At 46.1% G+C, this 17,579-nt stretch overlaps 2 protein-coding genes across 6 annotated transcripts in view; one reads left to right on the top strand and one right to left on the bottom strand.

Annotated features, from left to right (window-relative positions):
• Positions 1–8,213, top strand: part of LOC142885381 (pre-B-cell leukemia transcription factor 1-like) — a 52,528-nt gene extending 44,315 nt beyond the window's left edge. The window contains exons 6-9 of one of the 4 annotated variants that reach the window (XM_076021901.1): positions 582–630; positions 2,122–2,234; positions 3,245–3,334; positions 5,626–8,213. In XM_076021901.1, the coding sequence (XP_075878016.1) occupies positions 582–630; positions 2,122–2,234; positions 3,245–3,334; positions 5,626–5,718 (345 nt within the window). In that variant the 3' untranslated portion in view covers positions 5,719–8,213. Of the gene's footprint in view, positions 1–581; positions 742–2,121; positions 2,235–3,244; positions 3,335–5,625 lie in introns of all 4 variants that reach the window. The other 3 variants (XM_076021819.1, XM_076022083.1, XM_076021995.1) reach the window with 3 other exon arrangements.
• A 6,255-nt stretch (positions 8,214–14,468) lies between these two features.
• On the bottom strand, positions 14,469–17,368 carry med8 (mediator complex subunit 8). 2 transcript variants are annotated; one of them, XM_076020888.1, is made up of 7 exons: positions 17,255–17,368; positions 16,818–16,939; positions 16,083–16,227; positions 15,865–16,005; positions 15,696–15,783; positions 15,374–15,613; positions 14,469–14,612 (listed from the first exon to the last, which is right to left on the bottom strand). In XM_076020888.1, exons 1-7 carry the CDS (start codon positions 17,258–17,260, stop codon positions 14,542–14,544), a joined length of 813 nt encoding a protein of 270 aa, XP_075877003.1. In that variant the 5' UTR covers positions 17,261–17,368; the 3' UTR covers positions 14,469–14,541. The 2 variants fall into 2 exon arrangements, with proteins under 2 accessions (XP_075877003.1, XP_075877082.1); XM_076020967.1 differs by having other exon boundaries at positions 15,353–15,613; positions 17,255–17,294.
• Between the last annotated feature and the right edge of the window lie 211 nt (positions 17,369–17,579).

The raw sequence follows: 17,579 nt of genomic DNA, 5'->3' as shown, positions 1-17,579 counted from the left end.
GGTAAACAGCAGTTTGTGTTTTGAATCCATCACCAGGGAATGAATTGTCTCCTCAATCGGTTCCATTCATTTACACCGAGAGATTCCAGGCAGGCACCCGGGCCTGATCGTAGGGGCCGAATGATTTGTAGAGCTTTTCTTTCTCGGCCATAATGACGGAGAACGCTCTCCGGCTCTTTGTATCGAAAACTTTGCAGGATTGATAAGGTTCTCATTTTAATGTTGTTTATCATTAGCGCTGGGATTACCCCCCTGGCTTCATCTGGGAGTCCATTAGCCGTAATGGGTGTTAGCGGATGTTGACTGATTGGTGCTTGCGTGAGTTCTTGATGATAGCTGCAGTCCCGGTGACATAATGAGACTGTTATTGGCAATCATTCCATTCTGGCACTAATGTGGATTCACAGCACCAGTCTATGCAGCACCCACTCCAGTCCCACCCACCCCAAACCCCCCCCACCCCCCCACCCCCCCATTGCTGTCAGGGCCATGCAAGCTAAAGACCACCCCTGATTCTCGGAAGGTTCCCTACGTGCAGGAATTAACAACGCTCTTTGTTTTCTCTTGTCTTGTCTGCTCAGGTTTCCAACTGGTTTGGGAATAAAAGAATCAGATACAAGAAAAACATTGGTAAGTTCCAAGAGGAAGCCAACATGTACGCTGCGAGAACTGCCGTCAGTGCGGCTAATGCATCCTCACACGGAAGCCAAGCAAATTCACCCTCAACTCCAAACTCTGCAGGTGAGACAGGAAGTCCCTGGCTCTGCTAAGCTATTCGACATGTTCCACCTCTCTGTGCATTACTACAACTAATCTACCACTGTAGTTTATCAGTCCAGAGGTCATATGGCTCCTGCCGTTTTTTTGTTTGTTTTTTTATTGGCAGGGGGGCAGCGGGGGCTCGAATTTGGGCTAATTTAAGCTAGCGACCTGGTAATGCACCAAGTTTTTCACACACGACTAGCACTGTAGCAGGAAAATGTGGCCAAGCCTGGCCGACCGGAGTCCCGTGGCCGACATTCCCACCACTAACAGTCCCTCCGTCATCTCATTAACTCATTTCTTCATGCATGATTTTCTAACTGCTGAAATAATTTTCTGCTCAACCGACTATTGGCGGTACATGAAGACAGACGACGTGAGAGCTGCCCAACCTCAAACTAATGAACAACCAAAGAAAAGTCGACCTTTCTTATAACGGCACAGATGGGTTCGGGCACTGTCCACCTACCTGGTCTGGACTTGGTCCACATTCAAACTGCAATAAGATTCTATATTCTCTTCTATAAGGACTTCTGTTTTCAAATGACCCGTTGCAAATGTAATTAATCTTTATTCCCGTCAGCAACTCTGAGATGTGAAGAATGATTTGTGGTTGTTTTCCGAACTTTTCCACTTACGTCAACAGATACAGAATCAGCATTTTGAATTATTTCTGCTGCTTCCTTAGCTTGAGCCCTAAAGCCCCAATGTTTCCAAGAGTTGTACACATATTGTGAAGATTATACATTTTGTGTACTCAGCCCCAGCAGCACCACACAGCGGAGACAGTAGAAATCATTCTTTTTTTATATATATGTATGTCTTAACTTAACTTATGTCTTAAATTAAGTTAATGCGTTTTATACAGAGCAGCTTTAGAGTAAAACCAGGGACACTGAGGCAAACAACTGACTTGATTTCCTGCCTTCCTTCAACCTTCAAGTTCTTCTGTCCACAGCTGCATGAAGGCCCAGCCCCATTTCACCCTTTTGCCCCTCCCAATTAGTCCTTCCTCTTCATTTTGCTCACTCACATTTAGTTGTGGGGTGTTCCAATTCCTCTACAGCTAACAGTGAAGCGTTGGGGTGAAATAACCCTTAAAACAAAGAGTTGCACACCTCAATCTTATATATCAATATTCCCACAATGCCTGGCCTGCCAATGGCTATTGTGACCTAATGCAAATATAACAATGAAAAATGGGACTTGGTCTGGGTTTCCTCCTCGCTCTGCTCCTTGTCTGGCTGTTTCGTGCTGTGGCTGCTATAGCTAACATCTGGACTGGCCATCTTTGCTACAGCTTTGCCTTTTTTCCTCCCTGTCTCTCCGTGATTCCGTTGCTTCCCTCTCTCCTTCCAGGTTCTGCTGGCTCTTTTAACATGTCAAACTCCGGGGACTTGTTCATGAGCGTGCAGTCTCTCAATGGGGACTCGTACCAGGGGGCTCAGGTGGGAGCCAACGTTCAGTCGCAGGTAGGGCTGTGAGCGGCGCTGCCGTGCGGCTGGTTGGGGGAGGGCATCTCGGGTTGTGTAACTGTTGTCACTGTGAAGTGTGATGAAGTTGTGGAGAAGGTCGGGTAGGTAGGTGTGGGCGTGACACAGAGCGCTCTGGTTAGAGAGGTGGCCTCTCCACGCACATTCTGTCTTAAGCATTTTATACACTTAAAAGCCCAGATTGCAAAAGACTGCTGGGAAATGTAGTTTGACACCATTTAAATCCCTTTGAAAACCCCACCACCTTCTGAAAAAATAATAAATCATAAAAATAACAAATTAATAAAAGACCATGTTTTTTTCTGCCCAAAGGTTTGTGTATTCACAAATCATTTTTGGTCAGAATTAAAGTTTTATCATCCGACTACAGTCACATAAATGAAGATGACAGGTTGGACCTTCCTGAATCCGACCTCCAGCTGGGTCTGTTGCCATCAGTCGTCTCTGAGATTGTGTAGGAACAGAGCAGCTCTGGCGAAAGGACACATACTAGCAAGTCCACATGATTGGCTCTTTTTAAGAAAGAAAGAAAAATGTGTGTAAAGTAAATGAGAAGGCGATTTTACACTCATCTCCATTTCTCACTGTATTCAGTCAGAAGGGTCACACACTGGTCCTCACAACACACAACTTATTCCTGTGCAGGTTTTAGCTTCAGCATGTCATTTGTAAAATAAAAAAAAAAAAACATATTGCAGAATTTTGATGTATTGATCCTATTGGGATGGTTGTGTCTGTCATTGTTCTGCTGTCGTGTCCCCTGTGCTTCTGTCACTTTGCCCTCCTCCTCGTCTTCCTCCTCCTCGTCTTCCTCCTCGTCTTCCTCCTCCTCTTCCTTTTACTCCTCCTCCTCCTCCTCCTTCTCTTCTTCCTTCTCCTCCTCCTCTTCCTCCTCTTCTGCCCCCCCTTCCTCCTCCTCCTCTTCCTCCTCTTTCTCCTCCTCCTGCTGCCTCTGACCTTGCTTTGTCTCTTGTTTCTGCCTGTTTCAGGTGGATACCCTTCGCCATGTTATCAGTCAGACAGGCGGCTACAGTGAAGGGCTCACGGCCAACCAGATGTACAGTCCGCAGGGCATCAATGTAAGAATGAACGCCGCTTTGTGTTGTTGTTGTGTGTGTGTTTGTGTTGTGTGTCCTCCCTACCAATTATTTCAAAGCCATAGGGCTCAGGATGCCACTTTTGGTCCGACTTGTCTCTGCTCCTTGCTAACCTCCTTGATTGCTGCGCAGTGGCGCTCGCTTGGCCCCCGTGGCGGCGGCGGCGGCGGTAGCGGCAAGCGAGCACGCACGCACGCACGCACGCACGGCGAGCAGCCGTCTGAGTCTGTCACGTCCCAGTGGCACCTGCAGCCACTCGCAGGTGACACCTCCTCCTGCACCGGACTTCACATCCCCCTGACCAGCTGACCTCAGATCAGCAGCCCAAGGGCCAGAAGCCCCCCCCCACCGTGAACCCACCCCCCGCCCCCCTCCTCCCGCCGCTAAAAATAACCCCCCTCGCTGCTGGAGACGCAGATCTGCTCCCTGTGCCACGGGGGCTGAGCTCCAACTCTGTTTGTCTTATTTTTTTTGCAGTTCTGAGAGCAGAAGTAGAGGGGAGGGGGTTGTTGATAAGGGGGGTGATGTTGGGTGGGTATGGAGGGGGTGTGGGGGGCGGCTGCTCGCTGGCGGCGGTGGGCGGCGGCGACTGGGGGGAAATTCACAGCGACAAGCCGTGTGGTAAAGGGGAAAATCGATGGGACAGACACACGGAGAGCAGAGTGTGGACTCGGGACAGCGATCCAAGCGCATTGCTCAGATCACCTTCCCGCCGCACTAATGGCCCTGACAGCCAGAGGGCGGCGACGGGCCGGCTTCCCTCCTCCGCGAGCCGCCGCCGCGCCTCAGCGGCCATATGATAATCTGATGAAATGTCTCCCGTATTTAGAAAAAATAAATAAATAAAAAACCCTTGCACACTCGTATTGAAATGTGCTTCGCCCGGGCGCTCCGCTGTATCCCGGCCCTGCTCCTGCTCGGCCCTCTGACCCCACCGGGTCGGTTCTCCTTGGACGCCTGCCTGCTGTAGCACGACGCTACACCGCCACAATATGCTGCCGAGCCGCCTTTTTTATCGCCCTGACTGCATAATGGAGGAGCTGCTCAGCTGTTTGCCTACGATGTCTGGAAGCCTCGACTGCTGCTCACAGCCAGTCAGTCTGCTTTCACTTCCTTAGATATGGAATTTTTGTCCAAACAATGTTTGGTTCCAATAGGAGAGAAGAGTTGATTTATGATTTTAGATTTAAAGGAATTGTATTAATCATTTTGATTATACAATATGTATTATTATATTATATTATATTATATTATATTATATTATATTATATTATATTATATTATATTATGGAAAATTGTATTACTTTTTTGGGGAAATGTATAAATGTTTTTATCATTTAAATTTTGATTTCACTTTTCCCTGGTATATTTAACATCAGACATGAAATGGTAAAAGAAAACAAGCACAAGTTAAAAAAAAAAAAAAAAAACTTTTTCAAAAAGGAAAATTGTGCAAAATGCACAAATGTGCAAGAAAGTCAGTTTCACATGTGATCTGATCTGATCAGGTTTAGTGATCGTCTGGTTTGAGGACTAAAATCAGATCAAGAGTCGATCCCGTGAACACCGCCTGCAGTCCAGCGTTCCGACCACTAGGTGTAACTAAATGTCAACGCTGGGCCTTTAAGGAGCTTCTTCTAAAATCACAACTGGAGCTGTAACAACAGCACAAAGCATATATAAAAACAGCCTGAGCGTCATCAACAGTCGCGGCCCCTCCCTCTCCCACCCCCACCCACCCACCCCCACCCCCACAAGCTTCACGTGGTGATTGCCCGCCCGCTGCCTGCTGCCTGAAATAACAGGCTGTGAGCTGACGGGCTGTCGGGTCGGCGGCCGCTCGCAGGCTCCTCCGCTCTCCTCTGATGGCTTTAAATTCACGGTTATTATCCGAAACGCTCTCTAACGGGCCGCCTGTCACCGGGCGCCGCTAAATCCTGCCACTGAACGCCGCCGTGTCGTAATTAGTGCACACAGCGGCGGCGGCGGCGTGTGAGCGCTCGCTGCTCCACACAGACCAGAATGCAAACACACCGTGATTCTTCTTTTTTGTTTTTTTTTTTTTTTTATTGCTCCAGTTTGTTTTTTTGTTTTCTTCGACATGCACAAAGACACTGGATCATCTCCGGGCGTTCCACACTGGATTCACGGCCCTCGAGGATTCTGGGATTTTTGAACCGAGCTGCGACACTCACTCTCTCTCTCTCTCTCTCTCTCTCCCCCTCTCTCTCTCTCTCTCTCTCCCCCTCTCTCTCTCTCTCTCTCTCTGTCAGGCAAACGGCGGCTGGCAGGACGCTCCCACCCCCTCGTCAGTCACTTCGCCCACAGAAGGACCCGGCAGCGTTCACTCCGACACCTCCAACTGATCCTTCCGTCTTCCTCCACCACACACACACACACACACACACACACACACACACACACTCATCAGGACTGGACGTGACGTACTGTATGTAGTCACATGGTGGGGTCAGGGGTCAGGGTCTGCAATGACATTTTCAACAATACGGACATTTTTTTTTTTCCTTCTTTCTTCTCCTGCTCCTCTTCCTCCTCCTCCTCCTCCTCTTCCTCAGTCCGGAAGATGGCAGCCTGCGACTCTCTCACTCTGTAAAGTTTCCTCCCAGCGTCCCGCCTCTCTCACACTACCTCTGTCGGGACTGTCGGCCAAGAAAAACAACTAAAGATTCTTTTTGGGTTTTTTGTTCTGTCCAGCTCCTGCGCTGCTTTACTCCCTCTCTGTTCCGTCTTGATCGCCCGCTCTTGTGTTCATCTACGGTGCCAAAGTTCGACCCCAGGAGGTGAATTTTGATAAAGTTACATTTCATGACGTTACTTTTAGTGCGCTGACTTTCGTCCTCTGTCACCAACGCAGTATTAGGTATTTAATACTTTACAGTAGAAGGAATTCTGCAAAGTGAGCAGCTCAGCAATGCAAAAAAATAATAACAGATATAGTAACAATAATCATAACAATAATAAAATACTTGTATGATGATAACAGGATGAGCCTGAATTGCAGACGTTCGGTTCAACAGGATGGCATGAATGTAGTCGTGTAGGGGAGAAAAAGAAAGCGACAACAAAACATGCGTAGGAGCCAAAAATAAAGAAATAAGTAAATAAACGGCTGGTAACCAAATCCATAACTCCTGTCGAAGTTGATTTGTACGCTTCCGTCTGATTTAATTCAACTTGACTTTTTGATTCTCTGGATATTTGTGCCGTCATCCAGAGGACGGAACTAACGGCAGTGATGCGCTGCTGCTGTAAGGAAACTAATCCAGTGATCTCACATGCCAGACGTCTCCGTGCAAGTCAGGATTGTGGCAACAGATGAACAGATAAAAGTGTTTTTCACCTTTAAAGTCGAGTGGGGAGCCACATTCTTCAGAGCGAACTGACCCTTCACTCTGATTCATGCCGCTGACCAACGGCTGTTTATCGCACTACAATACCAAAAAAACAATGGCAGACCTCGTCGCCCGTCTCTCTCTGGGTTCAGCTTCACTCACGTCTTTGTTTGCTGCCTTCAGATCCAAACTAGAGGCCAAATGCAGTTTGCTTTTTTTTTTATTATTTTTTACATCGGAATAAAAACAAACATCTTGATGACAACAAATTGGTAGAAATGTTCACATATTACATAGAAATGTTTGTGTATATTTCTACAGTTTTCTTTTAATTTTATTATTGTATCTCTTTTTTAACGCTATCATTGTATGTGATTTAGCCTATACATGCTCTTAATACAGTTTGTAGATATGCACCTTCTTTTTCTTTTTTCTTTTTTTGACTTCTTTTGTCTTTTTTTGTTCAATCAGCCATCTTGAACACAATGTGATGGACGTTCTGTTTGGTCCAGGGGAAGAAAAAAAAACATGCGATATTTTTGTTATTCCGTCCATTGAAAAAATATCTGGCGACCATTTGAATGAGATTTGTACCAACACAAAAAACAAACGAAAAAACAAACAAGCAGGAACAACAATCAGAACCAAACGGCCGCTCACAACAGAGTCGCAACCGCAGGAATTTTTCAAACCCTTGTCGGCGGCGGCGGCATTTGTATGTATGACACATGTATGAGACTCATGGGAGCGACCCGGACCATCAGGAGCATCTCCTCCTCTCTCCTCTCTCCTCTCTCCTCCCTCCTCCCTTCTCCCGCCTTCCTATTCCTCCTCCCCCCGCGGCGTGATGGGAGGCTGAGCGCCACCCCGGTGATACACACAACCGCCCGTCGTGTCTCCACAAGTCACTGGAGTGAACTGACAGCGGCTGCCATGCGAGGAAAAAAACCCACCACGAGACTGATTTTTTTTTTTTTTCTTCTCTCCTCCCCCCAAAAACACAAAAAAGACGGCTTAAACTCACTTTTTACATTGCCTGTCAAATATTATTGAAGCTTCATGTAATGATGCTTTTTAGTTTTTTTGGAATATAAAAACGGAAGAAGAAGAGACATGAAAAGGTTGAAAAAAAAAGAAAAAAAAGAATAATTTGTAAAACATGAAATGTTTTATTTGTTGCATGTCTTTTTGTTCAATAAAATAACGTACTGCAGTGTTTTTGAATGTTAACTTCTTTTTTATAAAGATTTCTGGGTGAAACCGTGGAGCCTTTTTTTTGGTCCTTGACAGGTTTTAACTTCTAAGATCTCTGCGTAGGGTTAAAAAAAAAAAAAAAAAAAAAGGAATCAAAAGAAAAACATGTCTTTTTCATTCCAGTTCCAAACCTGTTTTCTGTGGAGAAAAAAAGTATCTATAGCTGGAAGGTGTAGGTTTTATGGTCTTCATTTGTACTGCCAATGCGTATCCCAAATAAACCGTTTCTTTTGTTGAATAAATTGTTATCTTTTTGTCCAGCGTCTTTTTATTCATTTACTTAAAAGCCCAGTGTGTACGCTTTACTACCATGCAGTGGTCAGATTGTGCACTACAAACAACGTCAATCTTTTTTCTAATTTCGCATCTTTGTTATACCAGCTATGAACATCATATTCAAGGTTAGAAAAAAACAATTCCTGAGCACACACGGGTTATGGATACTGTACCTCGGGGGTGTTAGCTTAGCTTAGCACAATCACAACCAAAATTCACTTGGTAAGTAAATGAATGTAACAAATGGTTCTGGCCGTGAAACTATTCCTGGAGGGGGTTGAGTGTGACTGCAGCGATTTAAACCAACGAAGAAGAGGCCGCCGCTCACCCACAGCCACCAGCTGCAGGTAACCAGTGTGAGGTCACAAAGGTCAAGTCAAGTCGCTTTGCTCCCCTGATTGATTTCGTATCCTTCTGGTTGTGTACATGGAGTACGAGTACAGTACTCAACCGGTACCGCTATCGGTGCATCTCTACTATGGTATGGTCTTTATAATTGATGTGTATTCTATATTGTACTGCAGCATTGTGGAAAAGTCCAACTTGGGCCTGGAGTTGAAAATTAGTATTAGCTATAAATATATATATTGGTGGATAAACAGGCTTGCTGCCTTAAAAGGTCGTTTCCCCCCCTCACCACCATTGTCCCAGTGGGAAGACGTGGCTTCCTAAGAAAGCAATCAGTGCTGATCGGACTGCAGTGACCCTCACTGGCTGTGTCCGGTCTGTAGAAACGTTGCAGGTCTCGGAAGTTTCCAACTCTCGTGCAGGGAACTTTTTGCGGGGACGTTGCGTCGCAGTGGCAGGGGTCAGGAGTCACTGTAGGACACGAGTTTACACGTTGTCAGTCCAACACCTCTGGAGAACATCACACGTGTCGAGTCCCAAGTGGCGCCCGCACGCCTCCCTCCCTCGCCACCGCCGGCACGGCGCCGGAGCTGTTGCACAAGGTGTGAAGGGGACATTTTCACAGTTTGCGCAGTGAGTGAAGGCTGTGCGCTCCCGGCAGACAGATGATGACAATCCCCCCCTGCCCACCCTCCTCCTCTCCTCCCCCTCCTCACCATCGCTATCGCCAGCACCGCTGCCGCCTTCCCTCCCAGCAGCCCCAGCGCTCCCTCCCAGGCATGGCTAATGTGCGTTCCCTGGAAGAGGCGGAATCCACACTTATCTCCGTCCTCCAGATCAAGCAGACAGGATGTCTGAGTCCTCTCCTCCGACTCATCCTCCGCTCCGGGAGGGAGAAGGAACCAAACAAATAAACCAGGAGGGAGACGGAGGAGGGAGGGAGGGAGGGTGGGGGGGGTGAGAACGTTGACTGGTGGGATTAGGACGAGGTTCCCCAGGAGCATCGGGGGAATCAGGGAGCGTGACAGAGACTGTGGGAGTGACATATGCAAACACGATCAAGTGTAATTACATGGCGAGGACTCCCTTGTTTTGCATCAAAGCGCCTCTTTGAGCGGCTGTTCCGCCTCTGAAAAGGCAAGAAGTGCCGGACGTGCGTGTGATTTATTCACAACGCTCCTGCGCGACGAAAAAAAGGCATTGTGAGGCCGATTCAGTCGTCACACGGTGAAAAAAAAAAAAAAACGCTCCCAAATCCCATCCGGGCTCGAGAAAAATAAACCTGTACTTTCCCGGAGAGACGGAAGCAACAGTCGAAGGAAGAGCATCAGGACGTCGCCGAGTTCTCGCCGATCAGATAAAAAATAACACAGCGTTCTTCTCCGAAGACTGCTGTTTAATATATTGATTGGATTTCCTTTCAAATGTTGATCCTGGAATAAAAGAGAACTCATGCAGGAGACACGTGACGGATTATTAACTTAACTCGGCTTGTTTTCAAAGAAGGAAACCTTGTTTTGAAGTAGGAATTGAGAGGAGTGCATCTGCAGACTTCATTATTATTATTAGTATGATGATGATGATGATGATGATGATGATGATAACTAGATATCCTTTTTATTATTTTTGTCTATGAATTAATGGGTACTTTTTGCCTTTCTCTGATATTATTTCTGGTACAATTCAACCCCCCAAAAAATGAAAATGTGGAATACATTGTAAAACAACAACAACAACAACAACAACAACAACAACAACAACAACAAAAAAAGACTAATTAAAAAAATTCTTCACCACATAATTTCTGTAAAAAAAAAAAAAGTCTAGTCGCATAAACAGCCATCCAGATGCTACATTGTCTAATGAAGGGTCAATAGTTCTGCTGATGAGACCTGAGCGTCGGTCAGTCAGTCAGTCAGACGGTATGAAAGCAGCTGGACACCAGCCTGAGGCTGAGAAAACCTCTTTTGACACGGATGTATTAGTAAATGTGCAAAAGGACACACAAATAAAGCTCTTAAACAGAAGAGGCAACAACAATCAGCACATGTCGGGAAAAACAGGTGAAATCAACCCGGACGAAATGGGGGGGGGGGACAACAAAATTCCACGACTTCCACGGCTGCTTCTCCGACTGGAGCGTCAGACGGGGGGAGGGTTTGACTCCGCCCCCCTTGTTTGTTTTGCACAATCTGAGCTGCACGTCTTCCAAGGCCTCGCATTATATCGATGACAATAACAGGGCTCAATGTGAAGCAGGCCGGCCTCGTGTGCATTAGACATCGTGTGCATCACACACACACACGCCTGAGGGAAGGACTCAGGGTTCAGGGGTCTGAGGTTCTGCACACAGGATATGTTTTAAGCCTCCTCCCCACTCGGCCACTGCTGATGTAACACAAAGAAACTCAGCTGCGGAAACTCCAAGAGGAGAAGAAGAAGAAGAAGAAGAAGAAGAAGAAGGTTTCAGCGGGAACAGGGTCAGGCAATTAGAGCCTGCGGGTGTGTGTTTATGTGTGTAAGCGTGTGTGTTTTCCACTCACTGTTTCAATCCCCCCCACATATTTGGAAGGCGTTCAGTTTGGCGCCGCGGCGCCTCCTGCCACCCACAGATCTCTAATGAATTCCTCTGATCCCAAGTTCCATAAAAGACGGCATTTGGAGGAGATTTCACAGATGAGTGTGCGTCACCGCAGCCTTTCAAGTCCCTCCGAGCGTGGAATATTCGAATTGGGATGCGCGGGACAGTTTCAGTGCGTTTGGTTGTGGGAGGGAGGTTTTGTTTTTGTTTTTTTTCCTTTTACGGCTGTGAAAGTGGCTCTTTTTATTTGCCTAAAGCCTCCGTAATGAGCAGGACGGCCCTTATCGCCTTGTTCAATTAGAGGGAGGGAGAAGAAAAGGGTTGTTTTTTTCTTAAAAAAAAAAAAGAAGAAGAAGAAGAAGGAGAAAAAAAAAAGAAAAACTCTCTTGCCAGGAGGTGCTCTTAATAAAGTTATCTCTTCCAAACATGGCCGGGAAACAAGACAGGAAATTATTTTGCCCCCCGATGATCAAGGACGCTGCTGTTGGAACGATTATCAGCGGCAGCAGGATCCTCCTGTCACTCCTCCTGCCGAGAGCTTCGTTTGTTTGTTGTTCTGGAGATAATGTCTGTGTCGTCCCTCTCCCTAAATGTTCATTTATTTATTTTTCCTGGACATGAAGTTGTTTGACACATTTGGTCAGCGCCATGTGCTGCTTTTGAAAGGAAATCTCTCTCTCTCTCCCTCTCTCTCTCTCTCTCGTTCTCTCTCTCTCTCTCTCTCTCTCTCTCTCTCTCTCTCTCTCTCTCTCTCCTTCTTCTTCTTCTTTTTCTTGCTTCGCAAGATGGCAATGTTGATTGTGTTGTCAGGATGGATTTTCATCAGGTAACAGAGCTTCGTCCCCGCCTCTTTATACACTGTATATTGTAATTTAAGAGGCAGCTGTCATATTGAGTTTTCCAATTATCCAGAGTGTTCAGTGCAGCTCTGGCTGGATGTACAGGATGTGACGAGCAGGACACGTCGCCGCCGCCCGCCACCCAAACACAGAGTGTAAATTCAGCTTAATATTCAAATTAATGTAAAAGTCATTAAAGCAAATTAATGTTTGTAATTTGAGTAGCCAGATTAATTCCTGTTTTATGAGTATTACATACAATGACGTATTGCATATAACACTTAGAGCATTTTTCCATTTAAATTCCCAAATCTTAGAATGATTTGCTCACTGTGAAATATGTGCTGCATATGGTGTTTTTGTTTTTCTTAAGTGTTGCTTTACCCATAAACCCAGATTAAGGTGTGAATAAAGCAGACAATGTTGCTAGAAATGCGGAGGAGTGCTGTTGTGTGCGCTGTGGAAACACACATTTTAGAAGCTTATTGTTTCGAAAAAATACTTTGGATTTGTCCAGGGGGGAAGAAATATTTAATTGGTGCAACCTCGCATATTGGGGGGTTGGTTGGACTCACTCTTGACTCATTATGAAAAATAACATAGTGGCATCCCTCAACACTATACACTTTAACCGCCTGGAAATTGCTTTGAACAAAGTGAGCGTCGTTGTGAGTCTGATCCATTAATCCGGGCAGCGCAGCAGAACAAATAAAGGCATAATTACCCTAAAAGATCGCCTCCATTAGGTGCCCGGATGCTCGTCCCTCTTCCGATTAAAGAGTGAAGCAGTAGCGGGAAAACTTTGAGTGAAGAGAGGGCGAGCGAGAGCGGTGCGGGTGCACGCGCCGGAAATGAGACCCTTCCCGCGCGCCGTGCCGAGTTGAACCGAGCCGAGCCGAGCCGAGCCGAACCAGCCCCCCCCCCCCCCTTTTTTTTTTTTTTTTTTTTTTTTTGTCTCGAGCCTCGAGGCCGCCTCCGGTCCGCGACCGTGACGTCGACCCGCTGCAGCTTCCCGCTGTCTCAGCAGAGGCGGCGGTCCGTCCTGGGGCCCGCGGGCTGTATGTAGGTCAGCGGAGGGGCCACCGTGCTGTGACAGCAGCGCGGCCACGACGCAGCGCAGCGCGGCCACGGCGCGGCGAGGCGGCGGGACGCGGATTGGAGTGGACAGAGCGCGCTGGCGTGGAGGGAGAGGGGCCCTCCGCACACGTCAGCACCGATACTCCCTCATTTGGCCCCTTAAACACTTTGACATTATCAGGCCACACGAAGCGACGTCCGGCCTCATTATACTCTCCGCTCCGGTACCGCAGCGGGCAGAGGGAGGTTGGGGCCGCCGGACGGAGGGCGAGCGGGCGGGAACGTGGCGCGCGTCCGCGGAGGTGGGATGGTCATTTTGATGGGCCGCCACGTGCCTACATATTATTACTGGGATGTGTGAGTGAGTGGAGGTCCAACTCGCACTCACACAGAGCCGTTAGGAACTCCTCAGAGATTTTGGATCACTTAAAAAATAATTTCAAAAAAAATAAAATCACATTTAGGGTCTCGTGTTGCCGGGTATTCACTTGTGTTTATCCTGTTGGATTTTCGAACCTTCCAGACATGTAGAAGACCTCAACAAAGCATCAGTATTAACTGGAGGCTATAAACACAGGGCTAAATGCGCTGCTACCGTGACACTAAGGTAAATGAAAGGTGTGAGGCTGCTCCAAAGCCAGAGTCCAGGGTGAAAAACCAAGACGTAAAAATGGTAGAATTGCGGACATTTACATTAATTGTAGGTTATGTCAATAAAACATGCTAAATAAGAAAAATGCATATTAGGAAGAGTTCAAATCTAATCAAAATAAAGAGTAGGCAAACACAGTACAAATATTACAAAACTGTTTTTTAAACCAATTTTATTTACATTAAAAAAAAAAAAAGAAAACAGATTTTTACTGAACACGTGCTGAACAGAAACAAAGTTGGATTTGTGGTTAAATACTGCCACCTCGTGGATGGAACGCAAAAGTTCAGAGGCTTAGAGTAAAATACAGAGAAGACCGCCAACATGAATAACGTTTCATATCAGGGGTTGATTTATTGGAACGGGTATGTGTCTGTAAAACAGCTGCAGAGAGGAAAGTGTTGGCTTCATGGAAGTCGTTTCTCTCCAAAACAATAATCAAAACATGTTCATTCCACAGAGCTGAATGTATGACGAGACGCTATGTAGTTTTCCAAATCAAGTCATCTTATAATTAAAGCTTCATTTTATTTATTTTTTAAGCTTATGTTTTTACAAGTTACTGAACTGCACTACTGGCACTGACAGCGCGTCCAGCTGGTCTGATGTCAAAAGTTCTTGGACTTCAGGGGTGCCGGTCAGTCAACCATAGCGATACAGTCTTATACCAGGCCAGCTGGGGGCGCCAAGTCAATGGTATTACAGTTTCAAGTCAATGTAACAAAAACTATGTCGAAGTAACAACGTTTAGACAAAAATACAACATGGTGTTGCTTTTCAGAGTTACAACTGTTGAGGAAATAAGCAGCTCATCGGTTGTAGGGATGCATGGAACCGGATGCAGACTTGATGTTTGTCTTGATGCTGCTCGGCATTTTTCCTGAAAAGAAAATAAGAAAATAGATCAAAACAAACATAGTGCTATAGGGCAAATACATATGTTCCAAGTTAGGATGGACAACAGGAGTTTAACAGTTTCACAGTTGAACACCCTGTTGGATACGATTAATGAGCTGAGTAAATCTTTACAACTTTTACGTGAAATGGAAAAAGGTCTGCAGGTACATGGTGATTCTCTAGACTACAGTATAGACCAAGTGCCTCACACGTCACTTTGGAAAACACTTATTCAGGCCAAGCTCAACACATCCTTAAACATCATTTATTCTTTTCTGCAAACAGACCCACTGGCCACTTCATTCCATCCACTTTGCTAGTACTGGGTGAGATCAGCTTTTTATCTCTGGAAGTGTCTGACTTCTTCATGCCAAAGATTCAACATTGTGTTGGAATCATTCTTCATGGATTTTGGTGCAAAAGTTAGTAAAAACCTCACTTAAATCACTTTTAAATTCCCAATTTTGGAGCTTGGTTTGAACTTGTCGCCTTGAACGCATCTATGCGTGTAAACGCATCAAGTTGCTGCTGCGCTGTGATTGGCTGATTTGATCTTTGCTTTGATGTGCAGTCGCACCGACGTACCAGATGAAGTGGCCAGTGGGTGTATTTTATAGTGACGTACATGCACAGGGAGACCAGGAACATTCAGGGGCTCAACAATTAAAATAAAAATACAGTAAAAAAGAAATAATAATGAGAGCACTCAGGCGCAATACTGACCCAGCTGGACTGCTGTCCTACCTGGCTGGCCCTGCTGCTGCGGGGCCACGGCTCCTCCCAGAGCTCCCTGCTGGCCGGGGACCCCGCCAATAGTGACCTGCTGCAGGGTCGGGCCTCCGCTCATCATGGGCCCCTGGCCTGGGTGCCCTGGGGCCACCAGACCAGGAGGCCTGCACTTAGAAAGGCCCTTCCCGAAGGCAACGGCCCCCACCAAGGCGTTGGTGTCCGCAGGGTTGAAGGAGGGCTTGTTCTGTCGCAGTGCTGGAACATTCCGTGGAAAAACAGGTGAGTACTTTAAATGTTGAAGTTGTGTTGGGACAGAGAATCCAGGAGAGGAACTCACCTGCACTTTCTGCATCCCTGTCATCACGAGGGTTGTTGAGCTTCTCCAGCAGATTTGAACACAGTTTGTTCAATGTCTGGATCTGTTTCTGTTGTTGGAAATGCAAAGAGGGTCGTTAAACACAAACTGTGTTTTGGTGAAAACAAAACCGCAACTTCCATCACCTCACCTGCGCCACCTCGGGGCCGATCCGTGTCGCCTCGGCGCTCAGCTGCTTCTCCTGCTCCTCCACCTCCGGGTCAGGTTTGGTCCGCAGGTAGTCGGGGACAATCTCATGGCTGAACACTGGGACTCGCTGCTCTGTGAGTTTCTGACCGGGAAAGGTGGGTGGGGGTGAAAGGTCGCCTCAGAGAGAAGAGGAAGAAGAAGGGAGGCAGAGGTACTCACAGCTAAATCCTCATCTCGGTCTGGAGACAGCAGCAGCGGTATGATGACCTGGTGGCGGAATGAGGGCGTCTTCTCGTTCTTGAGCAGCTTGTTGATGGTGTTCAGCTGACCGGACAGCAGGGCGAAATTATCCAAAACAGAGGGCCTGTTGGAAAACACATCACAATGTAAGACACCAGCAAGGAAAATGTCAAATTTGTAGGTTGTGAACATGAATCTTGCAAAGCAGAGTATTTTGGATATTCATGATTTAAAAACAAGTAAGGCATCACACAATTAACTGATGGTCAAAATGTTGCAAAAAGTTTCCCTTGTTGCTTCTTTCATCATTTGAATGTGCATAATGCTTTAAAAACAGACAAACAAAAAATAGATCTCCTTATCGTGGAGTATGACACTGTTTAACCAGATGACTCCTGTGAAGCACCACAAACAGACACACTGGTAACAGTGAGAATCTCCACTTGAAGTCCACAATTACCACCTGATTCCACTAACCGTTGAGTAGGGTTGCAGTATTTTGATGACCAAAAACCAAGATTCTCAAATGCTACTAGACGTTTTCTCAAAATAATTTTAGTATATCTGTTTGAAGAGAATTTTGTTTTTACCATTATGTAATTATATCACTTTAAATAAATAAATAAATAAATAAATAAATAAAACTTGGACAGGAGGTGAACGCAGGACATTTTCCTAGGAAACAGGACGATATGGAGGGGATAGTCCACTCACCAGGTCAGTCGCTCGTATTCATTTTCTAGCTTGTAGATGAAACTGTGCAGCGCGTTTTTGACGTGTGCGACCCGGGAGACGAGAGACTCCAGGGAGGCGTCCAACTGCTTCTCCTCCCGGTGCTGGACGAGACGAGAGAAGACGAGTTGTTCCACACACAATAACATATCACTCACGAGTTGTTTGAATCAAACCTAACAGTTATCGGCGGTTAAGGTGTGCGCCAGATGAATTTAAGTCAAACATTACTGCAGAAAGTCCACGGCTAATCAAAGTTAGCTTAGTCAGCTATATGTCGCTAACGTTCTACTCCCAAATGAGTAAAATACGGTTATTCTTATACTATTACATTTAGAAAAACTGTTAGAAAAGGGGGAAACTGTTAATGTTACATTCAGACATTTTTGAAAGCGCGAAAGAGAGGAAAATCTGGTTACCTGCATCGTTCGATCGTAAACCAAACTAAGAGATGATGTTTTGTTTGACGCTGAATAGATGAACCGGAAGAAACCCTCGGGAAGAAATTGTTCCGGTTGACATTTACAAAATAAAAGCACATAGCGTGCTTATATCCATCAATTCATTTTCATAACCCACTGGGAACGCTGGCAGCATTGTGGTGCCTATATCGAACAAATTTACAATGCACAGGTTTAATGGGAGGGTCAGTTGTGGAAAATGTTAAGGTAGTTATGGTAATGAGTCCTATCATTTAGGTAAAATCATGGAAAACCCAACAGGACACCTAAGATAAAGATATAT

Source organism: Nelusetta ayraudi, unplaced genomic scaffold, assembly GCF_046127955.1.
Source record: "Nelusetta ayraudi isolate G7.1 ecotype Tasmania unplaced genomic scaffold, CSIRO-AGI_Nayr_v1 ptg000001l, whole genome shotgun sequence".
NCBI lineage: Eukaryota > Metazoa > Chordata > Actinopteri > Tetraodontiformes > Monacanthidae > Nelusetta > Nelusetta ayraudi.
This window is presented reverse-complemented; position numbering and strand designations above follow the sequence as displayed.